Source organism: Chiloscyllium plagiosum, unplaced genomic scaffold, assembly GCF_037043375.1.
Source record: "Chiloscyllium plagiosum isolate Xiang-an unplaced genomic scaffold, Cpla_swu_hap1 HiC_scaffold_35, whole genome shotgun sequence".
NCBI lineage: Eukaryota > Metazoa > Chordata > Chondrichthyes > Orectolobiformes > Hemiscylliidae > Chiloscyllium > Chiloscyllium plagiosum.
The window spans coordinates 60639144-60659102 of NW_028270173.1; the positions used below are offsets into that span (position 1 = coordinate 60639144).

The 19959-nt window shown below is 42.8% G+C and overlaps 1 protein-coding gene and 1 long non-coding RNA gene across 2 annotated transcripts in view; both read left to right on the plus strand.

Moving 5' to 3' along the window:
* The first annotated feature begins 5188 nt into the window (after window positions 1-5188).
* LOC122541204 (uncharacterized) lies at window positions 5189-11131 on the plus strand. The gene is made up of 2 exons (XM_087978769.1): window positions 5189-5407; window positions 7470-11131. Exon 2 carries the CDS (start codon window positions 7924-7926, stop codon window positions 8785-8787), a length of 864 nt encoding a protein of 287 aa, XP_087834895.1. The 5' UTR covers window positions 5189-5407; window positions 7470-7923; the 3' UTR covers window positions 8788-11131.
* Window positions 11132-12884: 1753 nt separating this feature from the next.
* The window catches only part of LOC148141031 (uncharacterized), a 28478-nt gene continuing 21403 nt past the window's right edge, over window positions 12885-19959 (plus strand). The window contains exons 1-2 of the long non-coding RNA XR_015752935.1: window positions 12885-13222; window positions 14096-14144. This is a non-coding gene — a long non-coding RNA (uncharacterized LOC148141031). The remainder of the gene's footprint in view (window positions 13223-14095; window positions 14145-19959) is intronic.

Sequence of the window (19959 nt, forward strand, 5' to 3'; positions counted from 1 at the left end):
CACTCTCATCCACACATGCACCCGCTCACAGACTTGTACCTCTTTACACTCACACACATGCACATAGTCTCTCACAGACAGTCATATCCAACCCCCCCACACCCACCCACCCACATGCACACACATACATATAAGTTTGTGGGGTTAATTTGTACTTGCAGGGTTACATTTTATTTTGCTCAAAAACTGCGTGAATCAATGTAAGATTCTGTAAATCCCTTTTTTAGAAATAAAATCAGTCTAAACATTGGGGCACAGACAGCCTTACACAGTGCACCTCACACCTTCAATGCATTATCTGGACCGACATGACACCTATTGGTAAAGTTCACTTGAGAATGTAACTTTATAACTTTAAGAAAGTTCTGGGATTTACATATGAAAGAACTGAAACCAACATGGTCATTCTAAAAGATGAGAGACTTAACAAACAATCCAGGTCTTTTTCAATATATAATTTAAGTTGCATTACACTGTAAACTTTTGCTATAAATTCTGTGTCTTACAATCTTATACTCCAGAACCACCTGATGAAGGAGCAGCGCTCTGAAAGCTAGTGCTCGACAAGATAGATTGAATGAATCATTGGAAGGGTATGTAGGTGGTAGGAGTATACTTAAGAGGGAAATCAGGAGGGCAAAAGGGGGACATGAGATAGCTTTGGCGAATTGAATTGGGGAGAATCCAAAGGGTTTTTACAGGTCATATAGTCATAGAGATGTACAGCATGGACACAGACTCTTCGGTCCATGCCGACCAGATATCCCAACCCGATCTAGTCCCACCTGTCAGCACCCGGCCCATATCCCTCCAAACCCTTCCTATTCATATACCCATCCAAATGCCTTTTAAATGTTGCAATTGTACCAGCCTCCACCACTTCCTCTGGCTGCTCAGACAGCGCGGAGGGGGGGCGTGGTGGGGTTAGCTAGGGAGAGAATAGGGCCCTCAAAGATCAGCAAGGCCGCCTTTGTGTGGAGCCACACGCGATGGGGGAAGAGACGACGTGGATATTTTGCATCAGTGTTGACTGTGGAAAAGGACATGGAAGATATAGAATGTAGGAAAATAGATGGTGACATCTTGAAAAATGTCCATACTACAGAGGAGGTGGTGCTGGATGTCTTGAAACACATAAGAGTGGATGGGCCCCCGGGACATGATCAGATGTATCCTGAAACTCAGTGGGAAGCTAGGGAAGTGATTGCTGGGACCCTTGCTGAAATATTTGTATTGTCAATAGTCACAGGTGAGGTGCTGGAAGACTGGAGGTTGGCTAACATGTTGCCACTGTTTAGGAAGGGTGGTAGGGACGGGCCAAGGAACTATAGACCAGTGAGTCTGGCATTGGTGATGGGCAAGTTGTTGGAGGGAATCCTGAGGGACAGGATGTACATGTATTTGGAAAGGCAAGGACTGATTGAGGATAGTCAGCATGGCTTTGTGTGTGGGAAATCATGTCTCACAAACTTGATTGAGTTTGTTGAGGAAGTAATAAGGAGGATTGATGAGGGCAGAATGGTTGACGTGATCTATATGGACTTCAGTAAGGCATTCGACATAGGAGACTGGTTAGCAAGGTTAGATCTCATGGAATACAGGGAGAACTAGCCATTTGGACGCAGAACTGGCTTAAAGGTAGAAGACAGAGTGGTGGTGGAAAGTTGTTTTTCAGACTGGAGGCCTGTGACCAGGGGAGTGCCAGAAGAATTGGTGCTGGGTCCTCTACTTTTCATAATTTAAATAAATGATTTTGATGTAAGCATAAGACGTTGTGGTGTAAAATTATGTCCCAATACATGTGTGAATCATAATGTAACACATGTATTGGGCCAAGCAGTGGAATGTGGTGTAAAATTATGTCCCAATACATGTGTGAATCATAATGTAACACATGTATTGGGCCAAGCAGTGGAATGTGGTGAAACGGTTAAAAATTATGTCCCAATACATGTGTGAATCTAACCGGAATGGAGGTGTTGCTTAGTCCCGTGTGAATCTTATTACACACCTCCCCGTGTGAATCTTCTTATATCAGCTGGAAAAGTCTCCAGTTCGGTGAGTCTGCTCCGGGGTTACGTTTAACCGCCGAGCGTGGGTTGTTGGCAACCGCTCTACGAGAACTGACGGCTCCCAGTTCCGGTAACATGTAGAGTGAGTATAAGCCAGACCCGGGAGTCTGCTCTGGGGTTGCGTTTAACCGCCGAGCGTGGGTTGTTGGCAACCACTCTACGAGAACTGACGGCTCCCAGTTCCGGTAACACGTAGAGTGAGTATAAACCAGACCCGTTGTAAGTACGAGACCTGGTTGTGGCGACGCTGCGGGGAATAAAACACTTATATTCTAGCAGACTCGCCTCTTGGCTGTTTGTTCTGTGTCAGACTACTTTCCTGCGAGCCTGGTCCTTGACCTTGAGAATTTTTTAAAACAGACGTATAATTAGTAAGTTTGCTGATGACACCAAAATTGGAGGTGTAGTGGAGAGTGAAGAAGGTTACCTCAGATTACAAAAGGGTCTTGATCAGATGGGCCAATGGGCTGAGAAGTAGCAGATGGAGTTTAATTTAGATAAATGCGAGGTGCTGCTTTTTGGGAAAGTAAATCTTAGCAAGACTTATAGACTTCATGATAAGGTCCTGGGGAGTGTTGCTGAACAAAGAGACCTTGGAGTGCAGGTTCGCAGCTCCCTGAAAGTGGAATCGCAGGTAGATAGGATAGTGAAGAAGGCGTTTGGTATGCTTTCCTTCATTGGTCAGAGTATTGAGTATAGGAGTTGGGAGGTCATGTTAGGGCTGTACAGGACATTGGTTAGGCCATTTTTGAAATATTGCATGCAATTCTGGTGTTCTTCCTATCGGAAAGATGTTGTGAAACTTGAAAGGGTTCAGAAAAGATTTACAAGGATGTTGCCAGGGTTGGAGGATTTGAGCTATAGGGAGGGGCTGAACAGGCTGGGGCTGCTTTCCCTGGAGTGTCAGAGGCTGAGGGGCGACCTTATAGGGCTTTGTAAAATCATGAGGGGCATGGATAGGATAAATAGACAAAGTCTTTCCCTGGGATAGGAGAGTCCAGAACAAGAGGGTATAGGTTTAGGTTGAGAGGAAAAAGGTATTAAAGATACCTGAGGGGAAACGTTTTCACTCAGAAGGTGGTACATGTATGGAATGAGTTACCAGAGAAAGTGGTGGAGGCTGGTACAATTACAACATTTGAAAGGCATCTAGTTGGTTATATGAATAGGAAGGGTGTGAAGGGAAATGGGCCGGGTGCTGGGAGGTGGGACTAGATTGGATTAGGATATCTGTTCGGCATGGACGAAGGGTCTGTTTCTGTGCTGTACATTTCTATGACTGTAAATAAACCTGTTGGACTATAACGTAGTGATTTGTGATTTTTAACGTTGTACTCTTCAATCCAACACCTGCACCTGCAAATCATGCCTACTGGTTCAAGCACAGTCACTTGACAAAAGACTCCTCCTATCTGAAAATCCCTGGTATTCGTCAATGAGTCTAAGCTGCAGTGTACCCTGCCCGCAGAACTCCCTAATTACCCCGGTCCTGCTCCCAAACCCACCACTCTATGTACCTGTTTCTGAGTGTTTGATTGGATAGTGCCAATATGGAGAAGTTATTTCTATCTTCATTTTAAATGTGGATAAATTACTCTTTCAAGTTTACATCAGATTGTTTTAATGTGATGAAGGTTTCTGCCTCTCTCACCTTTTCAGACAGTGAATTCCAGAACTTCCCCATATGCTGTTGAAAACGTTACTCCTTAACTCCCTTCTGATTCTTCCATCAGTGCCTTTCAACCTCTGTTCCCAGGTTATTCTTCTCTGCTCAGGGAAATAAGGTTGAAACAATTCTATCAGCTGCCCCTGCCACTTCTTTCCTTCTCACTGGCCCACCTAAAAAAAACTTGATTCCTGGAAACTGTGGCTCAGAGGCAAGCACTGCTGCTTCACAGTGCCACAGATCCGGGTTCGATTCCTGCATCGGGTGTCGTGTGGCATTTATGCGTTCTCTCCATGTCTGTGTGGGTTTCCGCCGGGTGCTCTGGTTTCCTCACACCGTCCAAAAATGTGCAGGTAAGGTAGATGGGCCATGCTAAATTGTCCAGAATGTGCAAGCTAGGTGGGTTAGCCATGAATGGGGTTATAGCACTAGAGTAGAGGGCTCAGTGAGATGTTCAGAGGATCAGTGTGGATTGCACAGACCAATGTCCTCTTTCCGGGTTGCAGAGATTCTATGTGAGAATTCTAACTCCAACCTCCCTTTCCTCAACAATGTTAAAAATCACACAACATTGGGTTATAGTCTAACAGGTTTATTTGGAAACACTAACTTTCGGAGCACTGCTCCTTCATCAGGTGGAGTCGTGCTTCCAACTAAACCTGGTGTTGTGTGATTTTTAACTTTGTACACCGGGCATCTCTAAATCATTCCTGAGCAATGACCTTGAATGTGTTGTCACCTCCCAAATCCTGAAATTGCAATTGGAATGGGGGAGATGCGCGCGCGGAGAGTGAGGGGTTAAGCAGAGTGTGTGGCATCCATCAAAGGATGAGAGTCAACAGAGAGGTCTGGTGAGAATGAGGGTTAATTCCCCAAGTCCCAGATTCAACCTCTGGTGTAGTCATTTCCAATTACAGGCGTGCCCCAAGCACAGAGGTACTCCTTGAACCTGTTCCCTCCTGTGTTTAAACGTATGGTATCACTGTCTCCTAAGAGTGCTGTAGGTCTTCCTCTTCTGACTTACTATCAAACACTTCCGAGACTACACATTCCACACTGATGTTGTCAGTTTGAACGCTTTCAAGGATGAAGAATGCTCTTCCCATACTCGAAATCTCTGTCAAACATTTACCAGAGGAGCTGAGACAGCAGCTGCAATAAGTGAGGTTTTATTCAGATGGGACAGTGACAAGTTTAAATCCCCACCTGATCTGCTGCTCAAAGTCACCTCCATTTCCCGGTCAGTTTCCCAAGTTTCAGGAAATTCATGTTGCTCCAGAAATATTTGGATTGACTGTGAGAGACGTCAATCAGAGAGCCCACCCACTCTGGACATTGTCTCCTCTTCCTCTTCCAGAGCTGGTTCACTTCCTATAGGGACTGAAAACCAAGTGAGGAGATGGTGAGTGAAGGAGCAGCTTTTATACAAATTGTATCCCATAATATCCACACCAATCTTCAGGCAGTCTGACTGTTTTGTGGACAATAAGGGGTGGAAATGTCCCTTATGCTGTGTGAGAAGATCCAGCTGAGAGAGCTGTTTACTCGGTGCTTTGTGCTGAACTGTGTGACTGGAGCTGTGTGTTGGATATTGAGTGTGTTATTGGAAGCATTTCCCTCTGATTTCCAGGCTGAGTTTTGTTGATGGTTCATTCCTGAATATGAGAAGGTGAGGTGTCATTATCCGGGAGATGTAGAGTGTCTAAGGATTCTTATTGATTTTCTGTTGTTGAATTGTATGTGTTTGGGAGCTGATTGTTATCCGGTGGACTGGAAATGGTCAGTTCTCTATTTGAGTTGGAATCTGGATGTTTCCTGGTCTTTTCAAATTTCTCCAAGTTCTACTACCATCTGTAGTGTAAGTAGTGTGGACAACACAATTGAACACTCTATACCACACACATAACTTAGGTTTCATTTTCTCCAGAAGCATGTGGTTTTGAGGAACTTGTCCAATGCCAATCTCAGCTATAAGGAGGTTTGCTTCACACTGTTTTACTGAATTTGAGTGACCATCAAAAGGCACTCCTGTCACTTTCCAGAGAAGTTCTGAAGTGACTGCCGACACTGTCTGCTCTCCAGCCTCGTCAGGACAAATCATCTGGAGTCTTTAGATTGTGTCTCTTCAACGTGTTCCCTCTGACATTCTGCCTAGCAGACCACAAAAAGGACACCCTTTCCTCTCTGCTGACCACACTGGCTACAGTACGTGCTGTCTCTCTCTTTCTCTCTCTCTCAGACCTGTCTCTCGCTCATGTTCTGTCTTTCTTTGTCCATAATCTCAGAGACAGAAAATCTGTCCACTCAGCTCCAGCTGTTCTTGCTTTTGTTTTCAGTTGTGATAACTTGTCATCTTGCTCAGCAAGTTCCAACCTGACCCCGTGGTAACCAACCCACTTAGCCTGTTGCTGGGAAGAGCTATACAATCTCATGTGTTTAGATTAGAGTGGTGCTGGAAAAGCACAGCAGGTCAGGTAGCATCCAAAGAGCAGGAAAATCGACATTTCGGGCAAAAGCCCTTCAGGAATAGATTCCTGATGAAGGGCTTTTGCCCGAAACGTCGATTTTCCTGCTCCTCGGTTGCTGCCTGACCTGCTGTGTTTTTCCAGCACCACTCTAATGTAAACTCTCATTTCCAGCATCTGCAGTCCTCACTTTTGCCTATACAATCTCATAGCAACCCTCATGATCTTGTTTTTCTTAACTGCAATTTAAAATATAACAATTTTACAAATCTCTAACCAGTAAGTTGCACCTGACCTCAGCCTGCTTGATAGTGAGGAGAATTTGTGTATTTGAAATGGGTTCACCCAGCACCAAAGGAGGACATTTAGTTTGATCATGTATTCACGACTGTTCATTGAAGTCAGCATTGTATCCTGCACTGGTTCTGACGGGATTGGGAATGGATGTAATGAGGGAGCCAACCCTTAGCTGATTATTCACAATTCTCAACAAAATGTGGAAGGACAACAGAGATTTTCTCTCATCTGTTGGTTGACTGGCTGGTTTGCCGTTTATCACTTCTTAGACTTTGTGGTTAGTTTGCATATAGCCCTCGGTAGTATACTGACTTGTTTAAAACCTGAACTCTAAAGTTCCCAGTTCTGTTCCTTCCCTGCCTATCTACTGGTTTGATGACAATCCTGGAATGAGGTCTGTGGTAGGCTGTGAGATTGTGATGGAATACAATCCTGCTGCTGCTGATGGCTCATGGACACCCATTTTTCGTATCTGTCCTTAGTCTACTTCCCTCGTGATGATTAACATGGTGAAGGACTCATTCATCAGTTGGAAGGGAAGTGGTAGGTTTCCTTGAAGTCGTTTTACCTGACGCCATGAGACTCCACGCAGTCGATGTTGAGGACATCCCCCATCTTTCAGTCAGATGATGGTGGTGGTGATGGAGGGGTCTGGGATGATTCCAGATTGATATGAATCAGTGATACCAGCTTATTGTAAATTGATAGCCTGTTCATACTCTGCATGATTGTCTTTTCCATTGCCTCATGGTGCTTGGGAAGATGGGGGTCTGCATCGAGAACAAAACTAGCCATATTGTCTGTTCTTGGTTACTATCCTGTGACCCTGCTGTGTGTGACAAGTGAGGAAAAGCAAAGAGATAGCAGACTGACACTCACTGTGGAATTTTTTTGAACTAAGGAATCAACCCCTTTTGTAAAGGAGGAGAGAAGGTGAAGAAAATCATGTTTCCTTTTCCTGTTTTACAGAAGGACTACACCAAAGGTTGCAGAGTGGATAGACACTGCAGATAGATCCTGACTATCACCCAAGGAAGAACTCAGCTGTGGGAAGACATCCAATTCCTTCACAGCATTGCTCAACACAGAGAAGGTTTGGCAGTGAAACCATCATCTGCAAATCAGTTGGGTCAGGGAGCTCAAAACATGTCATCAGAGCTGAAACTGGTCAGAGATGCGGAGCCTTCCACCAGAATCAATCTTTCTCAAGGTCTGGCTGTGGGTGATCCGTCAAGGTAGGGCTGAGAAGAAGTGTGAGTGGCTGCAAGTCTGGTAAGAGTTTCAGTCATTTCATTGAGCCTCATGAATCACCATTCCTATTGGGGAGAGTCTATTGAAGTGTGAGAAGGACGTCACAGGCTTGTAAATTTTCTGAACATACAAAGTGCATCTGTTGTCCAGCTGTTTACACAAGAGCATCTTCATGGAAGAGAAGCAGTACAAGTGTGAAGTGTGCAACCAAGTTTTCAAACACAAATCAATGCTCGTGAGTCACCGATACATACATAGTCGGGAGAAGCCTTACAAGTGTGAGGTGTCCAACCAGGGCTGTGCACAGTTATTGGGATTGGGAAATCACCAATGTATCCAAACAGTTAAGAAACCATTCCTGTGTGAGGTGTGCAACAAATCATTCTCACAGTCATCAACCCTTCTCGAGCACCAACGCGTTCACACAGGGGAGAAACCATTCACGTGCAAAGTATGCAACAAATCATTCTCACAGTCGTCAACACTCCGCACGCACCAACGCATACACACAGGAGAGAAGCCATTCATATGTAAGGTTTGCAACAAATCATTTGCGCAGTCATCAAACCTCCACAAACACCAACACATTCACACAGGGGAGAAACTGTTCATGTGTGATGTTTGTGAGAAGTCATTCTCATCATCATCACATCTTCATGTTCACCAACGTATTCATACAGCAGAGAGACCATTCATGTGTGATCTTTGTGGCAAATCATTCTCAAGGTCTTCAGACCTCCTGTTCCATCAGAGGATTCACACAGGGGAGAAACCATTCACCTGCGATGTGTGTGAGAAATGGTTCTCAAGGCTATCAAACCTTCGAAGACACAAACGCATTCATACAGGAGAAAAACCATTCACATGTGAGGTATGCGACAAATCCTTCTCAATGTTATCAAACCTCCTGGTCCATCAGAGGATTCACACAGGGGAGAAACCATTCATGTGTGAGGTGTGTGATAAATCATTCTCAAGGTTATCAAACCTCCTAGCCCACCAGAGAATTCACAGAGAAGAAACTATTCACCTGTGAAGTGTGTGATAAATCATTATCCTCGTCATCCACACTCCTTGTGCACTAACTCATTCACATCCCAGAAACCTTTCACATGTGGCATGTGTGAGAAGTCATTCTTCTCACCAATCTCCACAAATACCAATGCATTCACACAGGGGAGAAACTATTCACATTAGTGACAAGGTTTTTATACAGTCAGCATGTCAGCTGATTAATCATTGTGCTCACAAAGGAGCGGAACAAACTCACTTGGGGACTACCTTGTCAGGTTCTTCCCAATGTGTCCTGGTGTGTGAACCTGTACACAGTCTCACTGTGCAGGATGTTCAGTGGGACTGGGACACAGATCAAGAAGCAGCTTTCACTCCCATCAAACAACTAGTGATGACATCACCGGTGCTGAGGGATTATGATGTAACAATGGAGTGACCCTGCAGTGTGATGTCAGTGAAACAGGACTTGGAATAACCCCCAGGCAGTGAGGACAACCCACTGTGTTTGTATCCAGAGTGTTTACACAAACTGAACAACACTGTACACACATTGAGAAAGATGGTCTGCGTAACGTCTTTGATTGTGAACTTTACTACCAGTACCTGTTTGGGAGAGAGAAAGCAATAATAGAGTCTGACTACAAGACAATTCAGTGCATCTTTTTCAAGTCATTTTTTATCTGCTGTAAAGTTTTTGCACAGGAAACAAACAACATGATGTCAAAAGCTGCACTTTCCTTGAACAGGTTTCTTGCTGATACAGTGTGTGAAATTCAATAAGAAGCAGCAGCTCGACATGCTCTGGAAATCATTAACTCAGTGGAGAAATTTAATCTGACAGGTTTCTCACATCAAACAAATTTTATAACGGTGTGCAACTCTTCAGGTGTTACAGGAAGTTTTGATGAAAGGATGGACTGAAACCATCAAGGACACCCCTGTGACTGTAAAAGAGCATTGGACAGAAATGAGATAATAGCCCAAGATGTCATCTTGTACAAAGGGAGCAGGCTAATTATCTCTGAAAAGATGAGAAATGAAATGCTGAAACACATTCCACATAAACCATCAAAGAATCCAGTCCAGTCTGAGAAAGGTAGGAGAAGTGATCTACTTGCCAATAATGAACAATGAAATGAAGGATGACATAGCCAGGGCAGTGCTTGTAATGAACATCAACCTAAACAAGACAAAAAGTTGCTCATGGCCCATGACATCCCAGAAACCCATGGATGAATGTGGGAGTAGAGTCTTCACACTCAGTGGAACGATTATCTCATCATAGTCGACTACTAATCAGACAGTGGGAAAATACAGCAGCTGATGTCACTGACTCCCAGTGGGATCATACAATGTCTGAAAACACAGTTCAGTAATCATGATATTCCTAACATTGGGATCAGTGACAATGACCTGAATTCATGAGTGAAGAATTTTGCCACTTCCTGCATGATTGGAAAATTCAGCACCACACATCATTTCTACACTGTCCCCATTCAAATGGAAGGGGTGGAAATTGCCGAAGACATCATCAAAAAAAGCCTACAAATCCGTAAGAGATTTGTACAAGGCAATTTTGGAGTGAGAAACACACTGACTAAAGGCTGGGCAAGTTGTCCAGTCCAGTAACTAAAGGTCATACAGACCCATACCACCCCTTCAAAAACTAAAATATTGTTGAGGCCAGAAATAATAACATGAATGTGTAACAAAATCAAATGAAACAACAAAAATCCGTATTTAACTTTGATAAATCTACAAAATATTTTCCAGGGCTCAGAATTTGGAAACTAGTCAAAATGGGGACATTCAACTTACTCATTGAAAATTAGTCCACTTGGAGACATGGGCCTGTGTCAAGAAGTTGTCACCTCAGTCATGTGGTGTAAGTGAATGTCGCAACTGAAGAATCTGCTCCTTTGCAGCCAACAGCTGATGAAGTCTACTTGATTTCACTAACCAAGTCAGGAGCTGAATGACCATCGGCCTCAGAAGTCAATTGTTCCTCAAGAAGTATATTAGATCAATATTATTATGTCAACAATATTTCCCAGAACAACAATATTACCTCAGGAACCAGCAGACATCAGCTGAATGTATAACAACTCAAATATGTAACATAAGAAGATCTGAACGCTTGGTGGCTGACAAAGTTGGAAAGACGTGAAAGAAACAAGATTTGTTTTCATATGTGATTTTAATTCAAGAAAATGTACAGAGAGTAACTATGGTGCATGCAATTTTTAAAATGAAGAGGGAATGTTAAAATAGGTAATATTTTCAGCTTTCCATATTCATGTCACTTTGATTTCATCAAAAGTAAATAAAGAATTTTGGGCATAAAACATTTTAAGTATCTTGTGGAACATTGTTTAAAATTAAAATTGCTTTAGATATATCTGTAGCAATATGAGTTTCCTGAAACTTGGGAAACTGACTGGAGTTGACTTTGAGCAGCAGATCAGGTGGGGATTTACACTTGTCATTGCCCCAACTGAATAAAACCTCACTTATCGCAGCTGTTGTCTCAGTTCCCCTGGTAAATATTTCATAGAATCCCTACAGCGTAGGAACAGGCCATTTGGCCTAACAAGCCCACATCAACTCTACAAAGAGCATCCCACCCAGACTCAACCCCACTACCCTACATTTCCCATGGCTAATTCACCTAACCTACACATCCCTGGGCATTGTAGCAGTGCCAATCCACCTAACATTCACTCTTTGGACTATGGGAGGAAATCAGAGTACCTGGAGGAAACCCATGTAGAGAACGTGCAAACTTCACACACTCACCCAAGGCTAGAATTGAACCCAGGTCCTCAACACTGTGAGGCAGCTGTGCTAACCACTGAGCCATCATTCCACCCACTGTTTGTCAGAAATTTCTTGTGTAGGAATAGCATTCTTCATTTTCAGAGGCTTTCAAGCTGACAGCATCAGTGTGGGATGTGTATCCTCAGATGTGTTTGACAGCAGATCAGAATCCAAGGCAGAGATGATGTGCAGTGGTAGAATCAGACACAGGAGAGTGGAGCAGGAGACAGAAAAGGGCAGGGAGAACAGAGTAGGAGAGGAGATTGAGCTGGTGTTTGGGTGTGATGCTGGGTCTGAGAAAGTGGTTCTATGTTGTGTGAGAGGCACCTGGACTTTGGGAGATGCCGTCTTCTCCAGAATTGATTGTGTGCTTGGAGAGTACCACTGACTTAGAGTCATAGAGATGTACAGCATGGAAACAGACCCTTCGGTCCAACCTGTCCATGCCAACTAGATATCCCAACCCAATTTGGTCCCACCTGCCAGCACTCGGCCCATATCCCTCCAAACCCTTTCTATTCATATACCCATCCAAATGCCTCTTAAATGTTGCAATTGTTTGGGAGTCACTGTGCTTGGGGAATGACTGTCACTTATTGACATTGACTTCAGGGTGACCAGCACTGAGGAATGAAACAGAGAAACAGTTCAACTATGAATGTCAAGCGGTCTGAGTACATGCTTGTGAGAATAGGGAGTATTAACTCACAAAAGCTTTTGTCAAACCAACTCCAGCCTAGTTTCTGAAGAAGAGTCATCTCACTTTGAAATGTTAGCACTGTTTCTCTTCACAGATATCGCCTGACCTGCTGAGAATTTCGATTTTAAAGGACAGAAACTGACAATTCAGCCCAACTACCCTCTCCTAGTATTTATGCTGCACATGAGCTATTCCCCTCAGTTCATCTCACCCTTTCAGCAAATCCTTCTGTATCTTTCTCCCTCATGGACATATGCTGAAAATCTCTTAAGAAAATGCTAGAAGTATTTTGGAAAGATCTGCGGACTGAGAAATAAAAACTTTTCTGGAGCCCACAACATACTTGACCAACTATCCTCCTCCAATTCTTCATACTTGTTTGTCATTTTGCTTGTTCAGTTAATCTTACCTCCTCATAGCTCTGGAGTCTAACCAAGGTTTTATTCTGGGTACCACTTATTCCCTATCCACATGCTGCCCCTGTGCAGAACCATCTGATGACACGACATCACAGAGGTTGTCTTATAAAGGGGGTGTGCTCGATAGGGGAAGTGACGGCGATCCCGGTTCCCGCTGTCATTGAGAGAAGCGCACCTCCAATTCAGGACCGCCAACGTGACAGCTACTCGGGCTTGCGCGCGCTCAGTTTGAACTCACGAGCGCTGGGCACCAACGGTCAGTGTGCGGGTCGGAACTACAACTCCCGTCAGGTACCGCGAGCTGGCGTCCCGATTACGTACTGCATTCCATCCCTGCGAGTGGCCCATATGCAGCATGGGTAATGTAGTTCGGAGCGGGATTGTGAGCGGTTTGGATGAATTGAGCTGAGTCCCTGTGGGGGTTTTAAACAACCTCAGTGAAGGGGGAGCTTTTTGGGCTTGGGGCTGTAATTCAGTCATGTTTGAGGAGATGGTCACTCATTCCCTCCAAAAAAACACAGGTAGGTACTTCCAGAGAAAACCTCTCAAACATTTTCTCATCCAATGTCAGTTTTTCTTGCAATGTCCCAGATATTTTTCACATTCTCCCAGGCCCTGTGTGGGTTTCCCGCAGAGTCCAAAGATGGGCAGGTTAGGTGGTTTGGCCATGGGAAATGCAGGGTGACACGGATGGGGTGCATCTGGGTGGGATGCTCGTTGGAAGGTCGGCGTGGACTCGATGGGTCGAATGGCCTTTTGTAGGGACTCTATGATTCCGTGGGCTCTGGAGATGGTTTCTCACAAGATTTTGGGAAATACCTGATAAATGTTGATATCTGTTCTTCTTTAGAGATATTACTGCCTCAATATAGAACATTTTAAGACTAATTACAAGAACATTTTTGTGAGGAAGAGGTTGATAGTTTGGATTATTTTGTGTGAAACCTGCTCTAACGGTCACTGCGATGTGGAAGTTGTGGGCACAGCTTTTATAGAGACATAGTCAGTGTCCAACATCTATTGTTGTCCCACCAGATAAATGACATCCCCATGTTAGCGGCACATTAAGGGATGAGGTTTGTTGATGACGTTTTATAGCCAATGTGTCCATTTGACTTTCTCGGTAATTTCAGCAGCAAAGGTTGGAACTGCGGGCTCTGATCTGAACGTCTGGTTGGTTTGGTCTCCAGGTTCAGAGCTTTGCAGGAAGGAGTGCACCACAATCCTGGATTGTACGTCTTGGACTTCGTTATGGTCATAGAGTTCTATGACCATAACGAAACAGACCCTTGTGGAGAGTATGCACACTCTTACTCAGCTCGTGGAGACCTGTTGTGTATTATTCAGATTATGTTATTTTAAATGTAGGTAATTATTTTTGTCCTTTGTTTTAGGCTAATCTCAAGTTCTAGGAATATTGTTACTTCTTTTGTTTCTCAAAAGGTGAGTCTGTTGTTTATTAATTCTAAACTGCTTATTAATTCTAAACTGTTTATTACTACAAGGATAACATTTAGTCATCTTTACTGAAGTGATACTTTAATTTATGGGCTTATCCATTGGAGACTTTAGCGGATATCTGTTTCACTCAAATAAGATCACCACCAGTAAATCACAGACCCATACAGTGTCAAAATTTAACCACGTGATCTTCAACAATTCCCACGATCTCCTCCTCTTTTGTAGTGGAGGATAGACTAGGAGAAAGTGAGGACTGCAGATGCTGGAGATCAGAGTTGAAAAGTGTGGTGCTGGAAAAGCACAGCCGGTCAGGCAGCATTCAAGGAGCAGGAGAGTCGACGTTTCAAACATAAGCTCTTCATCAGGAATGTGGAGAAGGCCCAAGGGGGCTGAGAGATAAATGGGAGGGGGATGGGGCTGGTTGGAAGGTAGCTGGGAATGTGACAGGTAGATGGAGATGGGGAATGATGGTGATAGGTCTGAAAGGAGGGTGGAGTGGATAGGTGGGAAGGAAGATGAATGGGTAGAACAGTTCAAGATGGCAGTGCTGAATTGGAAGGTTGGGTCTGGGAGAAGGTGGGGAAGGGAAATGAAGAAACTGATGAAATCTACATTGATCCCATATGGTTGGAGAGTCCCAAGGTGGAAGATGAGGCATTCTTCCTCCCGGCATTGGGTGGCTAGAGTTTGGTGGTGGAGGAGGCCCAGAACTTGCATGTCCTTGGTAGAGTGGGAGGTGGAGTTAATGTTCTGCCATAGGGGGTGGAGTTTTGTTTGGAGGATAGACCACGAGTAAGAGGAAGCTCTTGTCTTTGGTACAAAAATGTACTTTAATACATATCAAGAACTAAAACAGGTTACATTAACTTTGTGGTAAATTAACTCATACTAACATTAAGTAGCAAAGACACATGAACATCCATCAGGAGAACTGTGCCCTACTATTACTACAACTTGATTGTCCACCCAGAGACTGCGCTTTAAATCATCTGTGCTTTAAATCCAGATCACTAGTGCAAGCATATTGCAATAGCCTTCACAATATTTCACTTTCTTAGGGTGGCGTGCGAGAAATCAAACATTGCTACTCCCAACAAAAGTTAAGAATTTTTAAAAATGCACAGAATTCCCTGTCTTCCCGAAGGCATTGACCAGATTTCTATATTTAACTGTTGGAAATAAATAATTTCTAATTACTGAGAAACAATAATAAGCCATCAACACATAACTCTACTTGTCAAAACTCTAACCCCCTTTAAAACTTGCCCAGTCACAGACAGACTGACAGACACACCCACAAAACAAAAGAGTGTAATGGGTGGAGGGAAAGACTGGTAAGGCAGTTCAATATTCTCTGTTCACAGGGTTGGCTAAGATGGTTCTTTTGGATTGTCAGGTTGTGCTGCTGTTTGATTCTGTATCTGCAGATTATTTTGAGTCATAGAGCCGTACAGGAGAGATCATTTGACCCAGCACATTTGCAACAAAAAAAACCCACCACCTAGCTACACTAATCTCACTTTCCAGCACTTAGCCCATAGCTTTGAATGTTATATGGAGACATTGATACAGGAACACCAGGGATGGGAAGTAGAAATCCAGGTATATTCAGTGTTTAGGAAGCACAGACAAAAAGGAAAAGGCAGTGGAGTTGCATTACTGGTTCACACTTAAAATAAAAATCAAGATTTTTGACTTAACAATTAAAATTCACTGTTTATAACAACTGGAAAGGGGAAATGAACTGATTATTTTCAGGCTTGAGATGCTTTTCACAGTTGAGCAAAAACGGCTTCTTCTCCAGAAGTCCGATTAGTTTCTGCCAAGTCATTCATCTCCCAAAGCTTTTGAGTTATCTGGAAGCCAATCAAACAGTTGTCAGCAGCTTGAAGGCCTTTGTCATCAATAAATTGTTGTCAACCAAAACTACATTTAAAAACAACATTTTCATGGCAGTTGCTTTGGTGATAGCCCAGATTTCACACTTGCACACTTCACAGGTCATCTGGCCATTTAAATCTTCAGCTGTCTTCATTTAAATCACATTTTGGTATTGCTGCCATCTGGAACAATGCAGATGTGTGGAGCAGAACTGGTCAGAGCAAGTCTGTTCTCCATGCATTTCGTTGTGAAAGTTCCTTTGGAGTAATTTGGATCTGGGCAATGAACGCCATTGGGAGAGGTTGGATGACTTTTAAAATTATTAAAAGTGAAGAAGGTTGTGCATCAACTCATCAGGATGGTCAAAGCTGGTCAAGGACAGTCAAAGCTACTCAATGGACTGTCAAAGCTGGTCAATGACATCAAAGGACTGTTAAATTACCAAAGAATTCTCAAAGTTTCAAGTGGACCAATCAAATCCTTCGAATAAACCCTTCAGGACTATAGAGAACTACAGATCCTTTGGTACTTGAAAACAGGTCTTGAAAATTGCAAAACAAATAGCAATTACTGTTTGCAATTTTGAAGACTTGTAGCTCAGGTTGTAGATCAGGTTGCAAGTTCGCTTACAGATCAGCGAGCAAACTTATAACCTGAGCAATTATTGTTTTCTATTATATTATATGGAGACAAGTCGAGAGTTTTCCATACCAGATTAGTGTTGCATTTCTAATCAGAGAAGATGCCTTCACTTCCATACTTTTGGACTCAATATGGGACTGTGAATTCCAAGGTTTGTTGTACTTGAATTAAATATTTGTTGATTATGAGGCTTTATCTTGTGGAAGGATATAAACATAGTAAATGTGCTTTTATGATTAAGTGTTTTTATCAATGTACTGAGTCTGAAATACTTTATTTCTTCACATATATGCATGGTGCCTGAAGTCTGCTCATGGTGGATTCTAAGTGAGTTCAAATGAAAGGATAAAGGCTGCTGGGTGAGTCCAGCGTTTATCAAGAGTTGGGACTAAGTATTCACAGGGACCATAAAGGGTCGTTGGTGGAGAGTGCAGGGACGTTAGTTAACATAGAAGGTGTGGGGTGAAGATAGATTATTAGATGGTACGGATGTGGCATGGGGAGTCTGTGGGGAAGTGTGAGGGAGTTATGTTGTGAGGGCTAGGAGCATGCTTTGTGTTAATTCTAAATTTTAAACTTTTGAAGCAGTGAAAGCCTAAGGTAGGCTTTCTGCCCATCCTGCCCCCACACTGGGCATCTGTCCTCAGGTCCTCCTGTGTCACCCATCCCAACCAGCACTCTCGTCCACTATATTGAAAATGGGAAGACCAGCCACCCATTTCTAAAAGTTAGGTTTGCAGAGGTGGGAATTCCTCTGACTCTGAGCACCCAAACCAGGAAGGAAATTGGTGTCTATGTCATCAAATGGATTTGCAGTGGACACCAGCATTTGGATGAGAAATAGATGAAGGCTTGGAATAAACCCTTGATTGGACTCCAAAGACATTGAAGGAGTTTCTCTGGCTCCAATTGAAGAGGCCAAAATGGTCAATCGATAGCAGCTGCACTCACTGGACAACTGAGAAGAGGAGTTCAGTGTGGTTAGGCATGTCACAGCTGCTGAGAGGTGGCTTCTCTCTTCACAGATGTTGCCTATATATTTCCAGCACTATCACAATACATACGAAATCTCCAACATTAACAATAATTTCCAATTGTTTTAGAAAACCACATGAATGCACTTTAGAGAAAGTATAAGCTCTGGGTAATTTAATAGAGTTTTGAAAATGACAATAAAGGAAAAAAAGATTGCCTTTCATTAGAAACTAGATTGGATAGTAGAGTATGTCTTCCTTTTTGTCAGAGAACACACACTCTCACAGTAGCCCTTCTCTACTGTGCATATGCTGATGTCACCACTGCATATCATCATCTTGTCTTGGATGCTGTAGCTCTTCCTCTTCTGATCTGCTGTCAAACACATTTGCGTCCGTACACTGATGTTGTCAGTTTGAGAACCTCCAAGGATGAAGCATGCTATTGCCCACACTAAAAGTATCTGTCAAGCAATTACCAGGGGAACAGTTATAGCTGCTGTAATAAGTGAGGTTTTATTCTGATGGGACAATGGTGAGTTTAAATCTCCACCTGATCTGCTACTCAAAATCACCTCCATTTCCCCGGTCAGTTTCCCAAGCTTCAGAAAACTCGTGTTGCTCCAGAAATATTTAGAGCAATTTGAATTTTATACTATTCCATGCACTGTGTAAAATTGTACTGCTCTTATACCTTTACACATAGTATGATGTCAAAAGTCACATTAGTGGGATGCCACAGTTTTAAAATGTATTTTTTCAAACATCTTCCTTTTCATTAAAAAAGAAAACAATGCGTACATTATTTACAAGTGCTTAAAAATAACATGAATAACTCTTTATTCTCTTACTCTGTTACACTTTCCTTTGTTCTTATTCAGCATTGCAATATATGTTCTTTAAAGTGCTCAGGTCTTCTTATAGTACGTGTGAAATATTGTTGTCTGTTCATGTGGTGTCTGCTTGTTCCTGTCTTTCTGGGGAATATTGTTGCCAATATTGGTGGTGTTCTGATTTACTGCGGTAGTACTCTGGAAATCAAACCCCAGTATTCTTGGAGTCACCATAAATATTCAAAGTTAATGGAATTATCAAAGTTGCCAATTTACCTTTGTTGAACTGCTCTCCAGATTAAAAGCAAACCACACCAGCTTACATCAGTAACAATAAAAAAAACTGACTTCTTATAACATATTATTAACTTTAACAAGAACAGAATTTCTAATTTACATACAATAAACTTTACCCCTTTTCAAATTCCCCTTCCCCTACATACAAGCACAGAGACATATATACATAAAAATACTGTTACACTTCACAGGGGTAGTGCACTGGAAATGAAGTCCCATTATTCTCAGAGTTATCACAATCAATAAACATTTTATAGAAGGACCTAATTTACCTGTCTTTCAAATCTAGGTTGGCAAAAATACAGTAAAGGTTTCTACACTTATTACAAATGAATGACCTCTAGCTACAGGTCAACAATTATGAATTGTATCCATATATCTGCACAAATTAAAACTCTAATATCCTTATAAATTGACACACACACACATTGAAAAACAGGTATAATGGGTGAAGGGAAAACTGGGAAAGTACTTGGATGATCTCCGTTCAGAGTATCTGCTGAGATGGTTCTTGTGCTGATCAGAATGTTGATTGTCAGTGTTCTTTCTCTAGGCTCTTTCATTGGTTTACAGGAGGCACAAGCTGGCTTGTTCACACATAAAAAGATTTCTGATTTTTTCATTAAAAGTCACAACATACAGCATACATAAGACACAAGATCAGAAATTAGGCCATTCAGCCCATCAAGTCTGCTCTGCCTTTCAATCATGGCTGCTAAGTTTCTCAACCACATTCTCCCACCTTATCCGGTAACCTTTGACCTCCTTTGCAATCAAGAACCTCCGTCTTAAGTATACTCAATGATCTTGCATAGATTCCATAGATTCACCACTCTCTGGCTGAAGACATTTCTCCTTGTCTCCATTCTAAAAGGTCTTCCCTTTACTCTAAGGTTGTGCCCTCGGGTGCTGGTCTATCCTACCAATGGAAACATCTTTCCAACATCTACTCTGTCCAGGCCATTCAGTATTCTGTAAGTTTCAATTAGGTCCCCCCTCATTCTTCAAAACTCCAGAGTATAGATCTACAGCCCTCAAATGTTCCTCATATATTAAGCTTTTCATGCCTGGGACTATTCTCGTGAATCTCCTCTGAACCTCCTCCTCCCTGTTGTGGGTGGTGCAACATTGAGGGCTGAAGGGCCTGTACTGGGCTGTAATATTCTATGT